This window comes from Xenopus laevis, chromosome 2L (assembly GCF_017654675.1).
Source record: "Xenopus laevis strain J_2021 chromosome 2L, Xenopus_laevis_v10.1, whole genome shotgun sequence".
Taxonomy (NCBI): Eukaryota; Metazoa; Chordata; class Amphibia; order Anura; family Pipidae; genus Xenopus; species Xenopus laevis.
In genome coordinates, this window is record NC_054373.1 from 36269653 (window position 1) to 36291068 (window position 21416).

General features: G+C 40.0%; 1 protein-coding gene across 1 annotated transcript in view; it reads left to right on the forward strand.

The window, feature by feature from the left end:
- The first annotated feature begins 1225 nt into the window (after nucleotides 1-1225).
- anos1.L (anosmin 1 L homeolog) overlaps nucleotides 1226-21416 on the forward strand; it is a 129113-nt gene continuing 108922 nt past the window's right edge. Inside the window, exon 1 of the mRNA XM_018246158.2 lies at nucleotides 1226-1614. Within this exon, the coding sequence (XP_018101647.1) occupies nucleotides 1396-1614 (219 nt within the window). The 5' untranslated portion in view covers nucleotides 1226-1395. The remainder of the gene's footprint in view (nucleotides 1615-21416) is intronic.

Here is a 21416-nt window from a genome sequence, read left to right on the forward strand (position 1 = left end):
TGGCGGGGCTATGTTGGCACTGTAAATGGCCATATACAATACAAACCACTAGGCGCAAATGCTGCCAAATTTGTCTTTATCTATCACATCTACACACTCTCTCTCTCTCTCTTTCTTTGACAAGTTTCTTTTAAAATAAAAAGATACCATTTAGGTGGTGCAAATAAATCAAGAGAGAATATAGAGTTTAGTGCCTTTAATTAATATGTCTCCTTCTGCATGAAGCTTTCAGTGGAGCCTTAAAATCTATACATTCTCTTAAAGGTATACTGTCATGGGAAAACATGTTTTTTTTCAAAATGCATGAGTTAATTGTGCTGCTCCAGCAGAATTCTGCACTGAAATCCAATTCTCAAAAGAGCAAACAGAGTTTTTTATATTCAATTTTGAAATCTGACATGGGGCTAGACATATTGTCAGTTTCCCAGCTGCCTCCAGTCATGTGACTTGTGCTCTGATAAACTTCAGTCGCTCTTTACTGCTGTACTGCAAGTTGAGGTTATATCACCCCTCCCTTCCTCCCCTCCCCCAGCAGCCTAAAAAAAGAACAATGGGAAGGTAACCAGATAGCAGCTCCAAGATAACAGCTCCCTGGAAGATCTAAGAACAACACTCAATAGTAAAAGCCAAGTCCCACTGAGACACATTCAGTTACATTAAGTAGGAAAAATAACAGCCTGCCAGAAAGTAGTTCCATCCTAAAATGCAGGCACAAGTCACATTACTGGGGGCAGCTGGGAAACTGCAATATGTCTAGCCCCATGTCAGATTTCAAAATTGAATATAAAAAAATCTGTTTGTTCTTTTGAGAATTGGATTTCAGCGCAGAAGTCTGCTGGAGTAGCACTATTAACTGGTATATTTTGAAGAAAAAAAACATGTTTTCCCATGACGGTATCCCTTTAATAACCACATTCTTCTACATTCCCACATTTTCCCACATTAGCTGAGTTTTGTAATAGATCCATCCTTCCAGCAGGAATGAGAGTCCAGCAGCTGTCAATCTACCTGGTGGCACCCTACAGATTTCTCCCTATCCATCTGCCTTTAGTTCTCGTGTATTTTATAGGAACTTTGCGCCCCGTTCCCCTCTAATGTCGCGCTCCAGCTGCCCACCAAGCGCCTGTCACTCATCGCCTTCCCCCGACCAATGAAAGGAGCCGCTGTCAGGCCGGTCCCACCCACAGCCCGCTGAGCAGCCCGGAGAGGAGTGGTGAGGGGAGCAGCAGAATCAGCAGCAGCAGCAGGAGGAGGAGGAGGGAGAGGGCGACACTTAGAACCAAATAGAGTTGCAAGATTGAACTTTCTTGTTTAGTTTCCCCAGCGCTGCAGCCTATGTGAGGCACATTGATCCCAGCCAGGCCATTCATTTTCCTTATTCATCCGCTGCACAACATGTGGCTGAGGGAGCGAGGTTCTTGGTCTCTCCTGACCTTTATCCTGTGGATTACCTTGTGGTGGGGGAGCCGATGCGCTTCTGCTTCTGCTGTCGCTGCGTCTTCCCGCAAACAGGACGAGTCGCTCTCCGCGCTGAGTATCTACAGAGCCAGATGCACGTCCAGGTGTCTGAGTCTGCACATCACGCGCATCTCTGCCTACTTCAAGCACTTCCAGGTACAGCCCGAGCGCAATACTCGACCTTTAGCGCTGCTTTTATTTATATACCTTTAATGTGTAGCAGATATGTCCAGTGAGTTGCCATCCTGCTGCCATTGAACTATAACTACCCCTCTCTGGGGCTGCTGTTCATCATGATTCAATGATTGAATTAGACTTAGATCCAGGTACTGGGCATCATCACTGTGCTCCCTGCTGATAATATGTTTCTCATACAGAATGGTTATCAGTAACTGCCCCATTACACTGATTCAAGATAGAAGGACCCCCAATACTGTAGTGCCCAGTCCATATAGATCAGTCAGCATGCACTTATATCAACTTGCACTGAACTGGCCAAAAATTCCTCCAGTAATCATTTACACTTGGATTTTTTTTTTTTTTTATGATTTCAGAGAAATTACACTTTTTTTATGCAAGTCTCTGCTTTTTTCAGCATTAGCTACTAGCCATATTAGTTCTCCTTTTCATCAACTCTTTCCCTCCCAGAATTAGAGAACCAGTGATATGGAGCAGCTCTGCACTGAGGGGCACACAGGCAGATTCGGGGAGATTAGTTGCCCAGAGACAAATCTCCTCTTCTTCGGGGCGACTAATCTCCCCGAACTGCCTCCCCTGCCCGCTAGAATGTAAATCCCCAGCGGGATGTCACGATTAGTGTTCCGAAGTCGCCGGAAGTTTCCTCCTGTCAAAGGTACAGGAGCTGCAGACCTATATATATAAATATTATGTGGATGGCTCCCTATCCTATCTGCTTTAAGGGTCAGGGCACACAGGCAGATTCGGGGAGATTACTCGCCCAGAGACAAATCTCCTCTTCTTCGGGGCGACTAATGTCCCCGAACTGCCTCCCCTGCCCGCTAGAATGTACATCGGCAGCGGGATGTCACGATTCGTTTTCTGAAGTCGCCCGAAGTTTCCTCCTGTCCAAGGTAGAGGAGCTGCAGACCTATCTATCTATCTATCTATCTATCTATCTATCTATCTATCTATCTATCTATCTATCTATCTATCTATTTATTATGTGGATGGCTCCCTTACCTATCTGCTTTAAGGGTCAGGGCACACAGGCAGATTCAGGGAGATTAGTCGCCCCGGTGACAAATCTCTTTTTCGGGGCGACTTATCTCCCGAACTGCCTCCCCTGGCTTCCCACTGGCTAAAATGTAAATTGCCGGAGGGATGGTACGCAGAACGATTCGTATTCCGAAGTCGCCCGAAGTTACCTCGTCAGCCAATCGATGGGCGACTAATCTCCCTTAATCTGCCTGTGTGCCCTGACCCTTAGGGTTTATAAACAGGGTTTTTTTTTAGAGATTATACATAATTCACATCAGTCATTACCCCCAGGCAACTTTATCACATTAGGGACAATTTTATCAGGAGTCAGGTAACCCACCTGTATGTTTTTGGATTGAGTGCAGGAACAAACTCATGCCCAGGTCAGAGCTGAACTCAGAACCCCAGAGCTGCAATGCTAAACACTGAGCCCCATAGAGCTTGCACTTTGGTTACAAAGAATAATTCCTTGGCAATAATCCAAGGTTTCCTTGTCTAGTGACTCCATTGCCCTATGTACCAGCTCAAGTAAAAGAAAAGAAATTTATTTTTAACTTTAGTACAAGAAGCACAAGGCAGGAGATGAATCCAAAACTTAATACAATATGATATCACCAAACAGTGTGGCAGTGTAGTTCATTGGGAGACTTAGCCAGGCATACAATGAGTTAAACGTCCCCTGCTATTTATACCACTTATGTACAGTATTACTGAACGTAGGTCACTTTTTTCACATACATCACGGTGTTGGTGGCAGAAATATTTTCGCGGAAGTGTGACACCTGTTGTGCTTTTTACAGTGACAAATGCCATAATTGCGGTGTGTAGCAGCATGCTGAAGTCATAAAAGTGAGGGAAAATGGCCATAAAGATGATAGGGATCAGCCTCGGGGACGTCATTGATCAGCCAGCATTAGAATGCACCGAGCAGAACATTGCATATGAAATGGGTGGCATTGTTGCTTTGCAAGTCTTGCTAATACCTGATATTTATAACATATCCTTCTGCTTGTTTGTAAACTAAGCTTGCTATTCTGGTACAGTGCTAAGAGCACAGTAGTTCTGAGCATCTGAGCATAGCTGGGGAGGTTCAATGTGATGGACAGCTTAAAGTATGTACAGGAATGGGACCTGTTATCCAGAATGCTCAGGATAAGGTTTACCAGTAGCCAAACTCGGAAAATGGTAAAAATACTTGTATTTCTTTAATAATAATCCCATTTAACAGTCAAGCTCACTGCTTTAATGAGTGTATGCAATAAAGAGATATTATATGCAGCTATATGATTTATAAGCCAGAATGCTTAGGACTTGAGGTTTTCCGGATAAGGGATCTTTCCATAATTTGGATCCCCATACCATAAGTCTACTTAAAAATCATGTAAATGTTAATTAAACCCAATAGGATTGTTTTGCTTCCAGTAAGGGTCAATTATATCTTAGTTGGGAGTCAATGGGGGACTGGAGTCTATGGTCTATGGGAGACAGCCTTTCTGTAATTCAGGGCTTTCTGGATAACGGATCCCATACCCGTACTTTGTTATTTCGACTGATAAACCGTGAAAACTGCAGTAATACTGTCGTTTTTTTTTTTGATTGAGTTTTGTGCCTTTATCTTGCTATTTTTGTATCCACGTTGCATGCTGTTTTCATAAAAAAAGATAAGTGGCATATTATTCTAAATGTGATATAGAAAGAATAAGGTACATTTCCTACTTCTGGTGTTACTGGGAAGAAGTGCCTATATAGATGGCAGTTTTAGGGTTTTCTCCTGTACATTGAAAATGTCACTCCAGACACTCCGAGCGTTGCTGTATCAATATTATCAGTGCTATGGAAAGAGTTGGGGAGACCTTGTCACCTACTCTGAGCAGATATAGATTATAGTTCTTAGTACTGGTCAGAGAACAGTTATGGGTCACTTCATGGTTTATCTTATGCTGATACAGTGGCAAGTCAACCCTCCTCTTAAGCTGGCCATAGATGTTGAGATTTTTAAAAGATCCGATCTTCATCGTGAGACCACGATTTTCTCGGAATGATCGTACGATCTAGTACGAACTAGAAAGACCAATTTGCCAAGAAAAGAAAGGGGAGCTGCCTGCTTGGCCCTGCTAACATAGATAGATTGCACTGGGACCGACAAAGATTTTTTGACCTGGCCGATCAATTTCCTGACAGATGTCGGGCGAAAAATCGTAAGATGTACGATCGTTCGAATCCCACTAACCGCACGATAATTTAGAAGGATTGGTTGTTCGGCAAGAAGAATCGTCGCGTCTTTGGGGAGCTTTAGTCTAAGCACCCAAACACAATGACTTTTCTTGATATATGTTTGATAAAACACTCTGTGCTGTCCTGTGTGGGCTGGGGTTAGGAGAGAAAGTGCTCAAGAAAGCCTATGACTAAGTGCCTGTAGGGCATGAAATGAGCAGGGCCCATGGAGATGTGTAAGTTTTAAATTCTACAAATACATATTTGCTTTATTTGTTTTGGCCCTTTGAGTGCTGGCTAGCCCCATTTGTTTTATTAGCCTTGTTTAGGTGAGAAAGTCACCAAAAATGTATGAGCAACCCTCTTTATTCTAACCCCTGCAGCACCCTGAGCAGTTCACTCTCCTGTGAGTGTTGCAGCAGTATGTTTCCCATTACACTCCTGGACATTGCCTAGACTGGAAGCAAGCTGTAGTGCAGCCTACAGAGTAAGGTCTTTCTTTATAGACTTTAACAACATCACAGGAGGTTGTCTACTGGCACCTCCCTTACTCTTCTTTCACTGCAAGAACTCTGCGCTCGCTTGCTGTGCTTAGTATGCCTTGCACTACTGTATAGCAGATAGGGCACTGCCCATAGATCATAGCTGCTCAGCATTTTATCACCTCTTTTCTATGAAACCAACTAAGCAATACGATTGTGCACATAAGTAAAGTATTGCTCTAATAAGGGGGGTATTCACCTTTAAACTAACTTGAAGTATGCTGTAGAGCAGGGATCCCCAACCTTTGGAACCCGTGAGCAACATTCAGAAGTAAAAGGAGGTGGGGAGCAACACTAGCATGAAAATAGTTCATGGGTAGCCAAATAAGGACTGTGATTGGCTATTTGGTAGCCCCTATGAGGACTGACAGCCTATAGGAGACTCTGTTTGGCATTACAACTGGTTTTTATACAACCAAAACTTGTCTCCAAACCATGAATTTAAAAAATAATCACCTGCTTTGAGGCCACTGGGAGCAACATCCAAGGGGTTGGAGAGCAACATTTTGCTCACGAGCTACTGGTTGGGGATCACTGCTGTAGAGAGTGCTATTCTGAGACAATTTGGTTTTCATTTCTTTTATTATGTTTGCTTTTTGAGTTATTTAGCTTTTTATTCAGCAGCTCTCCAGTTTATAATTTCAGTGATCTGATTGCTAGGGTTAAAATGACCTTACCAACCATGCATAAGAGACAATATGAATAGGAGAGGGTCTAAATAGAAAGGTGAGTAATTAAAAGAAGCAATAACAATTAGGGATGCACCAAATCCACTATTTTCGAATCCGATTTCTATTTTGCAGAATGGGCAATTTTTTTCCAACTTTCCCGCCCCTAATTTGCACATGCAAATTAGGATTCCGATTCGGTTCGGTATTCGGCTGAATCCTTCGTGGAAAATTCGGCCGAATACCGAACCGAATCGGCAATTAGGGGGGAGGGAAAGTGGAAAAAAAAATTGCCCATTCTGCAAAATAGAATTCGGTTCGGCCAGGCACAAGTATTCGGCCAAATCCTGCTGAAAAAGGCAGAATCCTGGATTCGGTGCATCCCTAATAACAATACATTTGTAGCCTTGCAGTGCATATGTTTTTTAGATAGGGTCAGTGACCCCCATTTGAAAGCTGAGAACAGTCAGAAGAAGGCAAATAATTAAAAAACTATTAAACAGACAAAATAAATGCTAATGAGAAAGTTGCTTAGAATTAGCCATTCAATACCATACTAAAAGTTAAGGTAAAGGTGAACCACCTCTTTAAGGGTTCACTGTACCCCTTTTTCTAAGAGCAAATATGAACTGCTCCTGTTATATAGGATGATGGCACTGTATTACAGCATCAAAGTGTGTTAGCAGAGCCAGAGGTCTGTTCATGCGAATGCTATGTCTAGAGGTTTCCATTGCCAGATATTTACAATTAAGACTCCTCATGTGCTGAAGCCCCTAAGGGGATAATTATTCAAAGGTTACGGTCAGCTTTCCGTAGAGCTTAGATCCCACACCCTATTTGCATATGCAAAAACCGTATTCTTGGAAACAAAGTCACATTTTGCTTCCAGCGTTTCCTAGATTTTAGAAGTCCTATAAATTAGTACTCATCTCTGGGTTTCAGATGTACAGCTGAGGGCGTGTGCTTATAAGGTCCAAGTACAGATTGGTTTACTTTTGTTGTTTCTCAATGAAGTTCAATGATTTTGACCAGCAAGTGCCAATCCACTGAGCGAGCGCCACCGCCTTAGGACACCTGTGGTGGTAATGAGTTTGAAGGATCTTGCAAACAGTCATTCCGTAGTAGTGCCAGAAAGCAGTCTACTCATTAAACATGTCTTGGTGCTTTGTCTCATGTGGGAGGATTGTTTCATGGAAAAGTTTCAGATCAGTAACAGGCATGTGCTTGCCAGCTGAGATTTCTGAATCCTTTGCTTTTATATAGGAAAAGCTTAGATCTCAGCCAATTTGATCCTGAAACATTAAGAATGATCTCTTTCTGACAGAGGCCTTCACCGCTAATGATAAAAGAACACAAGCCACACCTGGTACATGTCCATATCTGTTTTGGAACACGTGAAGTACTAGTGATGATTGTTTTTTTCCCCCCAGGAAGAGCGTTTTCTTTTTTTTTTCTAAAAACATGAATTTTTGGATTGAGGTATTCCATCCATCAAATAGGGACCTGTCTATGGAACCTTTATTTATATGCTTATTGATTACATGGTGCTTTGTCATGCTTAGCATCTTTGCCCACCTCAACTTCGGGAAACAAATCGATCCGATTTTTTAGCCGACGGAAAGGCAGGGGAGGCAGTTCGGGGAGATTATTCGCCCTGAAGAAAAGGAGATTTGTCAACGGGCGACTAATCTCCCCGAATCTGCCTGTGTGCCCTGACCCTGAAAGAGCAGATAAGGTGTCCAAATACAAAAATATATCTCAACAAGAGAATTCAATCCATCAAACATCTTAATAGCCCAACACTTATTAGGGTTTGTCTCTGCTAAACAACAGATTGCTGTCAGTGCCTTTATTGACTTCCTTTGACCTTTAACCTAAACCCTACCCCCCATTCAAAAAAAGAAACCGCAATTATTCTGCTTTGGAACATATTTGGCTCGTCTTGCCTTGAAAATAAATTGAACATTCATTTAGGAGGCCAGTTACAGTTAGCTTAGCACTAATGTCTATTTACTCTTCTAGATAGCTCTGAAAGCTCAGCTAGAAGGTTGTAGTTGGGGTGAACATCTATTGGCTTCCCTAGATATTCTTGAATTATGGCTGAATGGCTGATACACCAGTGTTTTACTATATCTGGATTTTTGTTATGACCTAAGAGGACCATGGCTAAAGGTTGGAACTTCAAGGGTGAAAGTTGGTTCAACTAAAAAAAAAAGAAGAAAAAATAGAATCTGCATAAAGAAGTATTTAAACATATGCTTTCCAGGGCTATTGTCACTCTGAGTCTGTGGCATTATAGAATTAAAGTGCATGATATTGTAATTTGAGTCATCAAGATGGGCAGAGGCATCAAGGTCCAGGTTAGTCTTTGGGAGGCCCGTTACAACCAATTAATCAGGAGAAATCATCACCATCTCTGTTAGGAGAGGTTTTATTTGTGGGTGTTTTTTTCATCACACTGTCGTTAAACTATTTTGAGGAAAAAAAAATTAAAAAAGTTAAGTTAATATCTTAGAGAATCTTAGAATTACATATATGGTACATCAGCATTAAAGAACCACTGGAAATTAATTCTCCCCATTATAGTTGCCTAAATATTCAAAATTGTAGCTGTAATTATTTTAATTGTTTCATTGTCTTTGGCATCCTGGTTTCCTTCCAAAGCCTTCCTTTTGTCTTTTGTGTTGTATTGCCCTTATAATGGATGAAGGGATGTGATTACTGGGGGCCTGATCAGTTCAAAAATAGCTGGAAGGGACTCTCCAGATTTAGCACTAGAAGAGACAACCCCTACACTTCATCCAACCAGCCTACATGTTGAGTTGCACTGAGCACAGTTCCTCAGGAACATGCAAGTGTATAGTGACGCTTATAAGCTATTTAGGAAAATCCACTTGCTCTGCATCAATGTCAATATTTAAGGGGTCAATTACTTACACACCTGCATGTGCGGATTCTTAAATAGACACAGTGAAAAGCACATATTGGCGCCATTCAGTGAGCTACTTGCGTCCTGCAGTTCCTTGCTAGTCTGTTCATCCTGGTAGTCTGTTCATCCTGGGGCTACCACCACCCTGGACCTTGAGGAAGCTCCAGGGTTCCCAGAATGGGGGGGGGGGGTCAATCAGCATGGCAGACTTGTGCCTAGTGAATCAAATGCAATGAAGTTGCAATGAATTGGGCCTCTTCTAGCAGGCTAAGCTAGTTACCCTGGCTAGAAACCTTGCCCCCTATGTGCTGCAGAGGAAATGAAAGGTGACAAGTACCAGTGGGGTCAAGAGAGCAGGCAGGGTCGGACTAGGAAAAAATCCAGTTGGCCCCCGTCAACCATGGTCTACTTCTTCTTCTGGAAACTGCAGCCTACAGGCCTACTGGAGCCCACTGTAAGTATTGGCCCAGTGACCCCTATCGTTGCACCTTAGGCATGTGCCTCATCTGCCTATTACTAGTCCGGCTCTGATAGAGGAAACTGTATTTGGTAGCTTTTGGTGAAATCCCTCCAATACCTACATTGTGGCTTAACCTTGAGTTGTAGGAACTAGTACAGATATAGAAGAATAGATGCATAAAGTCAATATATGAGGATAAATGAGCAATGAAGATTGCTTCAGTAAATAAAATATCATGATTTGTACATCCTAAAATCTGCCTGCTTTAAATGATGTTATGGTTGATATTGTACAAATGCATGTCTATGAGACTGCAATATGGTGCCTTTGAGATGCTCATGATATCGGAGGTCCATAATTATTTATATTTATTGACTATATACAGTTAGGCATGATTTTCTATACTGAATTTGAATCAATTTAATAGTGGTGGTCCTGGTAGGTGATTTGTAACCTTTGAAATGTGAGAGCTGAGGGCTAGTGATGGGCGAATAAATTTGCCAGGTGCGAATTCGTGAAACTCCAGAGAAAATTAGTCGGCAAAAAATTCAACAGCGTCAAAACCGTTGCGTGTCAACACTAGTCGGACGTCCATTGACTTTAACGCTGGCGTCAAAAGTGACGCGAGCTGCAAAATTCGAGTTTTTCGATTTTTTTTTTGCCGTTTCATGAATTTTGTGGAAAAATTCGAGAATTTTTCGGCAAAGGAAACGGGAGAAATTCATCCATCACTACTGAGGGCTTATGTGTAGCTTAGACACACACAAACAAGTGGCACCTAACAGTGGAAGTTTGTTTTACATGAAGCCTTGCTGAAAATTCAGCCGTGTTAAGGGTTTCGTAGCTGAGCTGCTGTACTTTCTATTATGGCTGATCTTTCAAATGACCAGCATGTAAATGGCAAGTGAGTTCTCCCACCCACCCCCAAGGGCCAAGAGGCCATTTGCCTGTGACCATTTGTGTTGCACCAAACTGTTTATCTAGTCCGGCTAATGTCACTAGTCTTATAATGTGACAAACACATTAACTCACTTGACCTTTGTGCTAACTTCAGGCCTTTTACTATTCGTATGTATGTATGTATGTATGACTTTATTTATAAAGCATTGTTAAGGAGCCGTATTGCTGTACAGTGCATAAAAGTACAATATATATATATAAAAGTATACACGGGGAAGTCAAATCAAATAATAAATATACACAGAAATAACATCAGGACAAAGATAAGTATGTAAAGAACTGGCAATTAATAACAATTAAGTATAGGAATAATCTATTCATTATATACATATTACATTCTAAAGGCCCATAATTCTTTCTTATCATTGATTCAGCACGCAACTATTCATCCTCTTTATTATTTAGCGATTTATCCGTTTATCTGCTCCTCCTTCACCCCCCAAAACAAGCAAAAACAAGCATCCAGTGCACATTTTAAAAAAGTAAATTAATATGATTATTATTAGCGATCAGCAAATCTGTCCAATTTCATCCAAAAAGTTTCAAAAATCCACAAAGCTGCAAACATTTTTGCAGAAATGCAAGTAATTGTTTTTTTTTTGCACAATTTTTGTGCAAAATACATTGGAGTCAATTGGTGTTTTTTTGTGAAACTTTTTTCCCCACAGAATACATGGGAATGCTTTCACAGTGACTTTTCCAGGGAAAATTACAATGTGCATTTTCTTTTTAGGGTGACTTTTTTTTAACGAAAAATACATTGCGCATATTTTTTGGTGGTGAAATTTTAACCAGTGTCAAATTTCCTTTGTATGATATCCCTGGCAAAAAATTTAGTTCATCTCTAGTTATTATTCTTTATTTATGTGAATTCAAAAATTTGGCAAGGAATCTTGATTCTGTCTGGGTTCAATATCAAAAACATATCATATGATTAAAGGTCAACATTTCAGTGTCAGAGAGGAACGTCTTCCTGTTGAACCTTGACCATTAAACATTGATATGTTTTTGATATTGAACCCAGAGTGCGTCAGTATCCTTTGGCACATTTTTGAATTGTAATACTAAGGAAAATGCCACAGACATTACCTATCTGACATGCACCTGGTGAGTGGAGCCTGGGGAGTGCAGGCCAACTGGTTTTTTTTGCCTTTTTTGCTAACATTTTCTGAGGTGCTTTTCAGAGTTTATGCATCATTTGCATCAATCCCTGCCCCAATGATAAAATAAAACGCAGGGCCCTGGCACATGGGATGTTTTGTTGCCCATGATAAATCTGCGCTACCATAGGCCACAAAATGTCCCTAGTTTCCTTATATCTGGCAATAATGTAAAATCGCCAGTGAGGAAACATACCAGTCGCTTCAGCTTTGGGCAGTATCCCCTAGTTATATAGTGGGGAAACTTCATGATATTTCACAAACCTGAAGTGATGGGTTATGTTTCCCTTCCTACAATTTATATTATTGCCAGTGGAGGATTAATTCTTGTGGATTTCTAAACTAGAAAAATACACTCAACCTGTTACTTTATAAATGTATAATGTTACTAAACGACATCTCTGATGTTATTATACCAGTAAGTTAAAGGAGAAGGAACGTTTAAAACTAAGTAAGGCTTATCAGAAAGGTCCAACTAAATATGCCAGTAAACCCTCAAAGTAATGTTACTCTGAGTCCCCTGTCAAAAGAAACACAACATTTCTTTCCTTCTATTGGGTACACATGGGCTTCTGTATCAGACTTCCTGCCTTCAGCTTAAACCTCCTTGCCCCCGGGCGTGAGCATCATACGACAAAATGTCCTGGGCCCCCTGGGCTGCGCCCACCACAGGCTCCACCTACAGGTCTGCCCTCCCCACCCCACAGGTCCACCCACCACATTAAAAAAAAAAACAAAAAAAAAAAACATTGGTGGCTAGGGTTCCCACATGTTAATAAAAAAATATTGGTGGTCAGGGCCCCCCATAAAAACATTTGTGGTCAGGGCCCCCCAATTAAAAAAAACATTTGTGGTCAGGGCCCCCCATAAAAAAAAATTGTGGTCAGGGCCCCCATTAAAAATATTGGTGGCTAGGACCCCACATGGGGAAAAAAATTGGTTGCCAGCCCCCCCCCCACATTATAAGAAAATTTATGGCTACGGCCCCCCTTAAATATCCATGTAAAAAACTTGCCCCCCCCCCAGAAGTTTAAAAAAAAACTGGTGCCCAGGGCCCCACCACACAAAGGGTCCTTGCTCATTAGAACATGTAGCTAAAGGTGGCCATAGAGGTAGAGATCCACTTGTTTGGCAATGTCGCCAAACAAGCGGATCTCTCCCTGACATGCCCACATTGAAGTGGGCGATATCGGGCGATTGTGGGCTCTAGGGCCCAACGATCGGATCATAATGCATCCCATACGGGCGGTCGGATCACGGGACCGCATAAACGCACAGATTCGGCCTGCGATACGACGGGATTTTTTAACCTGCCCAATCGAGATCTGGGGAAGCCGTCAGATGGCCCCACACATGGGCCAATAAGCTGCCGACTCAGTCTGTCGGCAACTTTTATCGGCCCCGTGTATAGGGGGCTTTAAGGAGTGAAAATTTGGAAATAAGTCTGGAAATAGGTGCCAATGTAAAAGCTATAAAAAGTTCAGAAAAACCTCCATAGAAAAAGGTGCGTAGAAACATTGTTGAGTTGTTTGACTTAATTTGACTTACCGCCAGGTCTGAGGTAGGGTTAAATAATGTTGTTCTGTATATACAGTATATATATATATATATATATATATATATATATATATATATATATATATATATATATATATATATATATATACAGTAGAACCCCCATTTTACATCCCTGATTTTAAGTTCCCCCTCATTTTACATTGTTGTTTTGTGGTCCCACCTACTGTATATATTATGCATAATACATTTCCCTGATTTTACATTTTCCTGGATTTTACACCATTTTTTTCTGGTCCCCTGAAAAACATAAAATGGGGGTTCTACTGTATTTATATTTCATATTCGTCAATAAAGGCACCAGCAGATGTCTCTATGTTTGATCCTGACACATGGTGGCTTGTTGTGGCATGCTGTTCTACTAATGTAAACAGGGGCTGGTATTTAATGGATTTCATTATACACAAACACCCTCAGAAGCGGCGGAAATTAAATCCGACTTCTCTTGTTCGCTGAAATATGTACTGATCTGGCTTAAAAGACAAGCTGAAAGGCCATTACAAAAGAGTTACAATCGGTTGGAAATGTTTTCGCTCACTTCTGTGAAATACTTTCAGGAGTTATCAAATACAGTTATTCCATTCTTCATTCTCCTTTCATCTGGAGTGAGATGCACTGTATGAATGAGAACTCTGAAAGACACGTTAATCTCGAGACTTTTCTTGTCTGCATACTTTAGTGTTTGTTTGCCGCACCAATTCTTCTTGTCATGTCACTTTTTTTTGAAAAGTGTGTATTGGATTGGTTTTCTAGTGTTTGATATTACTCATATTTTTCCAGTATATTAGAATAATACATACAGTATACAGGTATGCTCCAGAATGCTCAGGACCTGGGGTTTTCCGGATAATGGATCTTTCAGTAATTTGGATCTTCATACCTTAAGTCTACTAGAAAATCATGTAAACATTAAATAAACCCAATAGGCTGGTTCTGCTTCCAATAAGGATTAATTAAAGCTTAGTTTGGATCAAGTACAAGGTGCTGTTTTATTATTACAGAGAAAAAGGAAATCATTTTTAAAGATTTGGATTATTTGATTATAATGGAGTTAACATTAATTACACCCAATATGGTTGTTTTACATCCTAATCATTAATTTTATCCTAGCTACCACCAAGTACAAGGTTCTGTTTCATTATAACAGAAAGTCACTTTTAAAATATTGAATTATTTGATTAAAAGGGAGGCTATGGGAGATGGCCTTCCCATAAATTAAGAGCTTTATGTATAATGGGTTTCTGGATAACGGATCCCATACCCGTATATGTCTGTTTCAAGCTAAAGATGATATATTTAATGGATTTAATCCATGCCACGATAGTTTTAGAGATATATCTGGCCTCATGCTGACGATGTTACTGGATATGTGACAGACTGCCCAATGTGACTTTCATTTAAATGTGGTTTGGCTTCAGAGGTGAATGGCTGAATTGTAATGCTCATGGGACTGGCCTGTATTCAGGGCTGCCCTTTAAAAAATGAGACAGGTAGAGTTATATCAACTTATATGTTGTCAGTAGTACATTCTCTTTTGGAGTAAGGTTCTTAGTGGGGGTCCTGCAGGATTCTGTATTGAGACCACTTTTATTTCATTTGTTCATTAACGACATGGGATAGGGCATTGGGGTTAATGGATTAGTGTTTGTGGATGGCATAAGATTATGCAGTCCACTTAATTCCACCCAGGATCTTGACAAACTGGCAATGTGGGCGGCGAAGTGGCAGATGAGATTCAATGTTGATACATGTAAGGTCATGCACCTGGGATGGAAGAATATCCAAGCCACTTATACCCTTAATTGTACTGCACAAGGCAAATCCATTATGGAGAATGACCTTGGGGTCCTTGTACATAATAAACATGGCTGTCGCAAGCAATGCCAGTCAGCAGCTGCAAGGGCAAACAAGGTTTTGAGTTCTATTAAAAGGAATAGATTTGTGAGAGAAGGGGGTCATTCTTGCCCTTTTAAAAGCGATGCAAATGCCCCGTCTAGAATATTCTGTGCAGTTTTGTCTGCACCGCTCAAATGTTATATAAAATTATGGAGAGTGCAAAAAAGGGCAACTCAGCTGGTAAAGGGTATGGAAAGTAGAGCTGGGCCAAGAAATATTGACACCAAAGGCAATATTGCTTGGCCCGATGCCCATCCTACACCTCCGCAACACCCCCCACCCACTTCTCTGTCCGCATGTCACGTCGCCATTGCAAAATAACACCCCGCTGCCGCTCTGTTCACTTCCTTACTGATTATGACAGTTAAAAAGAAAGACATGGGAAGCTGGGAATGTTACACTGAAGAAAAGGTGCTAATGGGGAGCTATGATAACTATATAGAAATATATAAGGGGACTGTATAATAAACTCTCTGGTCCTTTATTCACAAGTAGATTCTTGATACATGAGGGCATCTGCAGAGATCAGAAGAATGGATAGTTTTTGAAGAAGGGTATTTATTGAGAAATTCTTTTCCTGAATCAGTTGTGCTGGCAGATACATTAGATATCTTGAAGAAAGGGTTGGATGGCTTTTTAGCAAGTGAAACAATACAGGTTTCCAGAATTTTTAGCACAAAGTTAATCCAGGGACTGTTCCAGTTGCCATGTTTGGGTCAGGAAGAATTTTTTCCCGTCTGGGTCAAACTGGAAAAAAAAAAACAAGATGGTTTTGTCAAACTTGAAAAAAATAAGATTTTTTTTTTTTTGATGAATATGTCATTTTTATAACCTAAATTACTGTTGCTAGGGAGTACATGTAGACATAGAGATGCAGTGTGTATAATAATGCAGAGGAGGTTAAAGCTCCCCTATGCTAGTATATGTCAGAGTGACCCCAATTTGATTCTATACAGGGGCGATCCATGGGCTGCTGCTGCCTGAGGCAGCAACGCCGATGCCGCCCCCTCTCCCGCTCCGCACTGAAAATTTTAGCGTCGGAGCGGATCAAAAGGGGCAGTATCGCTAGTGTAATGAGCGCGTACTGCGCTTTCTGCACTAGCAGAGCCAAATTTCCGGTTTAAAAAATGGAAATTCGGCTCTTAAAGTTACAGGAAGCGTTTTTTTGCCGCCCCTTGTAACTGGCCGTTCACTGCCGCCTGAGGCAAGGTGCTCACCTTGCCTCATGGCAGGAACGGCCCTGATTCTATATAGCCAGTGGTGAATGTAAATCACACCTGATATATTCTAATCTAAGAGTCTGAATGCTTATTTTTGTGAAGTTTCAGACATTGGAGGTATATCTTGACTTGTAACATACAGATCTTAACTCTTGACTGAGCCAAGAACACCCAGGAATCCATAAATGACCCATAGATAGGCTTGGACGAATTTGACCCGTTTTGCCGAAATTTAATGGGGATCAATTTTTTTTTGGGTGTGCAACGCCATACAAGTCTATGGGCGTCATTTCGGCGGCGAAACAAGGTGAACAAACTCACCCATCCCGTACCCATAGAGTGTTTGAAACTCTAATATACATTTGCTTGGTTTGATCCATAGATACTTTTGCAATGAATTCCTTGTACAAGTAGATAGATACAGTTATCCAGTTATCCAGAATGCTAGGGACCTTATTTTCCAAATAAGTGGTCTTTCTACAATTTGGATCTCTATAATGTCTGATACTGTAAGTCTTCTAATAATCATTAATTAAACTTAATAGGATGGTTTTGCCTCCAACAAAGATTAATTACTACTAAAATACTAGAATCAAGTACAAGGTACGGTTTTAGTAGTACAGGTATGGGATCCATTGTTCGGAAACCCATTATCCAGAATTACGGAAAGGTTGTCTCCCATAGACTCCATTATAATCAATTAATCCACATTTTAAAAAATCATTTGCTTTTTTTCTGTGGTAATAAAACAGTGGCTTGTACCTAAGATGTAATTAACCCTTATCAGAAGCAAAACCCAGTTTATTGGGTTTATTTACTGTTTATATGATTTTCTAGTAGACTTAAGGTATGAAGATAAAATTACAGAAAGATCCGTTATCCGGAAAACACCAGGTCCCAAGCGTTCTGGATAACAGGTCCTGTACCTGTACAGAGAGAAAGGAAATGCAGTCAATGGGAGACAGCCTTCCTGTAATGCAGAGCTTTCTGGATAAAGGTTTTCTGGGTAACAGGTCCTGTTCCTGTACTTAAAATAAAAAATGGAATTGTAATTCTATATAGGCCCAGCTGTCGTTTTTTTTTTTAAAAAGCTTACATGTTAAAATCATTGATTGTGACAAATGCACAAACTGAAAACACTACGCTTTCTCTAAATCAATGCGTCGTCGCTGGTGTAATGTGCTGGCCGAGGTGCAGAACAGCAGATATTTGTAATAATCTGTATACACTTCATGCAGTAAATTATGACTTCTGCCATCGCCGAGGAATAACAAATTGCCGGAAGATTAAATCAATAAGAAATATTTTCCTCTGAGATATTTTCTATAAACCCATTTTTCACTCGCTGACTAAGTGACAGGCCCCTGCTTTATGTGTCAGCACTGCACAATATACAAACTCATTATTATAAAGTACAGCCAAGGGGTGTCATTTCATTAGCCAGATGTTTTTATTGTATTGGAAAGAAGTTGGAAAATCCGTAAAAAAAAAAAAAAAAAGCATACAGTTCATGTCGACTCCGTAAATGATATATTTTTACGGCTTACCTATCAATTTCTCTAAAAATTACATGTCAAGAAATTTAGAGTCTGCTTAGTTTTGTATATAGAAGGGACATGGTTTAGTCAATGAGATACAACCCTTAGTCCAGTGCTTTGTTTATCCTAGAAAAGTGGAGGAAATGAGAAAACAAACAAATACAGATGATTATAATATCCTTCTACATTTTCTTATCTTTCCAGGCTTTAAGGCAGTAATTAGCGATTAAGATAAGGGCCACCCAGCGATCATGCCTAATTTTGTCTTAAACAGTATCCTATTAGGAAGAAGGTACAAAGAAATATATTCCTTTGTGTAATATACATCTGTATCTAGAAAACAGAAAGCTCTACATCTCCTATACACTCCATTTTATCCAAATAATCCAACTGATTTCCTATTCTCTGTAATAATAAAACAGTAGCTTGTACTTGATTCAAACTAAGATATAATTAATCCTTATTGGAGGCAAAACCAGCCTATTGGGTTTATTTAATGTTTATTATTATTTTGATTTTCTAGTCAACTTAAGTTATGAAGAGCCAAAGTATCTGGTATCCGGAAAACCCCAGGTTCCGAGCATTCTGGATAACAGATTCCATACCTGTACATGTAGTAGGCCAATTATTTCTCACACAGTGGGGCTCATTTATAAACACTGGGTAAATTTGCACCTGGGCAGTAACCCATACCATCATCTGATTGGTTGCCATGGGTTCATGCCCAATTTTGCCTGGCTTTTATAAATGACCACCATGATGTGTTCGGTGCTGGATTAACCTAAAATGATGATGCCATACAGAGACGTCTATGGATCTTTTAAGTAGACTGGGGCCATACAAAACCTATGATTGACCATATCCGGCCCATTGGCCTTTAGTTGGATAGCCTAGAACAGTGAACCCCAACTAGTGGCTCCAGAGCAACATGTTTCTCACCAACCCTTTGGATATTGCTCCCAGTGGCCTCAAAGCAGGTGCTTATTTTTGAATTCCAGACTTAGAGGCAAGTTTTAGTTGCATAAAACCAGATGCACTGCCAAATAGAGCCGCCTGTAGGCTGCCAGTCCATATAGGGGATACCAAATAACCAGTTACAGCCGTTACACCCCCAAGAACTTTTTCATACTTGTGTTGCTCCCCAACTTTTTTATATATGAATGAGGCTCAGGGGTAAAATAAAGTTTGGGGACCCCTGGCCTAGAACAAAATAAATCGGCCTTTCTGTATTTTTATATTTCTTTCATATGGCATCATTATTACTATCCAAGCCGGCCAAATACCCAGCAGGTGACTAGGAAAGGATTTACCATAAAAAACTATATATAAATATTCATTTGTTAACACTATCCACTTGGTGTAGGTCATATTAAAAAAGCAGATTTACTTGTTTTTTAAATGAAAGTTTAATTACATATCTTTAAATTAGATTACTGGAAAAAAATCATGATTAGACTCAATCAAGTATTTTTCTTAATGGTTAGAATATAGGAAAGCAATGGAACAGAAAAAAACTTAATTTCAATGAAAATCGTGTCGTTTCATTAAAATTTACAAATACGACTGCCTAAAAATAGCTTGAATGTAGAAGATACACCTCCCGTTGACTTATGTAGGAGCTCATTGTTCATTGGAATCTTAAAGAGTTATTGACTTGATAAATCTAGTAAAAACAAGTTTGAGAAAACTCAAATTCGACAAATTCTGGCTATAGATTCTTCTATAGAAACTCTCCAGCTTTTACTTTTCCATTTTATTTATGTGACTTTTTGTGATTTTTTTTTCTTTAATAAATCCGGTCTATCTGAAGCTTCAGAAAATTTTGATTATATTTTATGTGTGTCTTCATGTTTTTGTGGCAAATGTCAATGCAATCAATGGGAAAGGCGCATCATTCATTCTAGTGGGAAGAAAAAGGATAAACAGTATGTTTTAACATTTTGAATTATTTAGAGCCTATCGGAGATGCCCACCCCATAATTCAGAGCTTTCTGGATAACGGGGTCCAGCATAACTTATACCTGTATATCTTTGTAACAGATATTTCAGGTTTGCTTCATCTACTGTATGTAATGCATTATATTATGTGCTTACAGCACTTACAGACAAAGATGGCAGTCTACAGGTGAAAATTGCAGATGGTTAGCTTTAGAAGATTTACATGAATGTTGGTATCTTTGTAGAACTGATACAAGACCAATGAAATAGGAGAATATAATTTTCAAACGACTGTAGTTATTTTTTTTAATAAAGTGCTCAAAATATTACCAAGCACTCTTCAAGGATTTTTCTTTTACTTCCATCAGTCCCAACTTATCATGATTCTCTAATTAAGTATATTTAATAGATGCAGTTACATAACATTGCTTATACACATCTGATTTCACTTTTGGGTTTCTGATTAAAAAAAAGAGAAGATTTTAAAAAGTAATCTATAGTCTTCCAAGCCACGGATCCCTGTAATTGCCATTCCAGCACTGCTTTATTGAGCAGTACCATATATTTACTGTATATTATACATACAAGCACTTCAATTTCTGAAATTTATATTGTCAAATAAATATCTAAGCTCTGTTTAAGTACCATATTGCATTGGGGCTTCAGTTGAAAAATGTATCTTTATTTTCTTTTTGAAAATATTTTAAATATATGTGGGTGTGTGTATGTATTTACAAGGGCTGGATCAAAAGCTGTAGTACTCAAGTGTAAGAACTGCAAGAGGTCAAATTTACTCTTCCTTCATAGGGAATTCATATTTATTGGTTGAACTATGAATTGAGTTTCATTCAGTCCCTTATATTGATTACTTGAGCAAATTGTTTGATGTTCAGGTCATTTACTACAGCAGTTTAGTTTCTTCAAATAAATGTCGCTTTACAATGACCAGAAAACTCCGCATCTGCAATATCTTAGATATGAATCCTTGGCCACTGTAAAACGGTGTTAAAAATGACACAATATCATTAGACAAAGCTGCATGGAAGCCTGGACAGCTGGACGGTCATCTCAGATTTCTGGTAGCTTCTTTTGTGTACAGGAACAAGTGGCTAGTATTGCTTTGCAATGTTATCATTTGTTGGAGGATAGGAATGTTTAGTGAAATATGTTTGAATCTAGATGAGGTTCAGACTTCTCATATGATGTTATTTAAGGCACAGAAATGGTTTGTTGAAGGTTTTGAAGTTCAGAGAGCAGCAGGCAAGGTACTATGTAGACTGGTAGACACCAGTTAAGGTTTGAAACATAATTGTCCGATATGCTTGTCGCCCAGCAGGCCGGCACTTTTGTGTCAGAAGGCTTGAGAACCGGGGGCTTTTGTCCACTGTGCATGTGCCCTCTGTTATTTCTGCTTGTCAGTGCCAGAACCAATATGAAAGGCACCTCCTGGAGTCCTCGTTCGCCCAAACTATCATCTGCTACTGTGAACGCATGTTCCTGCCTAGCTTGGTTTCTCGATTATTGATCCTTCATGTGGATGCAACCTTGTTGTCAGCCCTGACCATTGGCCTGGACTCTGGCCTTCAACACATGAAGCCTGGCCTGACCTTTGCTATCTAGATTATTTAGTCTATATCTCA